The sequence below is a fragment of the Penaeus monodon genome, chromosome 22 (assembly GCF_015228065.2).
Source record: "Penaeus monodon isolate SGIC_2016 chromosome 22, NSTDA_Pmon_1, whole genome shotgun sequence".
NCBI lineage: Eukaryota > Metazoa > Arthropoda > Malacostraca > Decapoda > Penaeidae > Penaeus > Penaeus monodon.
In genome coordinates this window covers 2,224,002-2,224,806 of record NC_051407.1, presented here as the reverse complement: position 1 = coordinate 2,224,806, position 805 = coordinate 2,224,002, and the positions used below count along the sequence as shown (strand labels likewise).

At 36.4% G+C, this 805-nt stretch overlaps 1 protein-coding gene across 1 annotated transcript in view; it reads right to left on the bottom strand.

The window, feature by feature from the left end:
- Nucleotides 1–805, bottom strand: part of LOC119586776 (acrosin-like) — a 12,720-nt gene that overhangs the window by 7,241 nt on the left and 4,674 nt on the right. The window contains exon 7 of the mRNA XM_037935497.1: nucleotides 636–753. Coding sequence (XP_037791425.1) covers nucleotides 636–753 — 118 coding nt within the window. The remainder of the gene's footprint in view (nucleotides 1–635; nucleotides 754–805) is intronic.

Here is an 805-nt window from a genome sequence, read left to right as displayed (position 1 = left end):
TTAATATAGTGTATTATATACTGGGTGCGAGATGGCACAGACTACTGATATGCAAGGCTTGTGTTTGGATCGATGTTACCTCTTCATAAAATACTGGAAGAGTTTACATAGATTCACATACATTTCTTAAAGAATCCGCCATCACTTCATGTTTTCCTTTACGTCTGAAAAAATAAAACCCTGGTTTTTATCTTACACACAAATTTACCACACAAGTTTCTCCTGGGCATTTATTTTGGATTTCTTTCAACACATGCTAAAAGCTTGCTCGTGACTAGTATATTCTTTAAAAACACGATACCTAACTTTATTTTTTTTTTTTACATAATAGCGAGAGAGAAAAAAACATAAGAATTTGGAATTTTATTTTATTGAAGACTAAAATAATCAGAGATATTCTTAATTATATGAGACTGCATAGTTTTTATATATAAGAAGTCTTTCATTTAATCTCATGAATAAATTATTTTTAATATTAACGCTGCCGAGGAGACTTGAAAAGAAAACATTCCATGCATTACAAAGCCACAGAAATTGTACTAATAGAATCCGCCCTAACAAGTTGTTACTCCCTCGTAGTAGAGAAAACAGACTTGTTTATACAAGGACTTCAAATGACGTCAGTTGAGACTTACGGAAGTCATAGGGCTGAACTTCGGGTGTAGGAGAACTTGCTTGGCCTTGATAACCTGGGTCGTGTTCTCCTGATATGAGGCCAGGTCATGCATCCCCGCTCTCACTGTGACCTCCAGGCTGTTAGGGCGTGGGAGGTGCATTAGTCTCCGGTGGATGAGAAAGGTGTTAG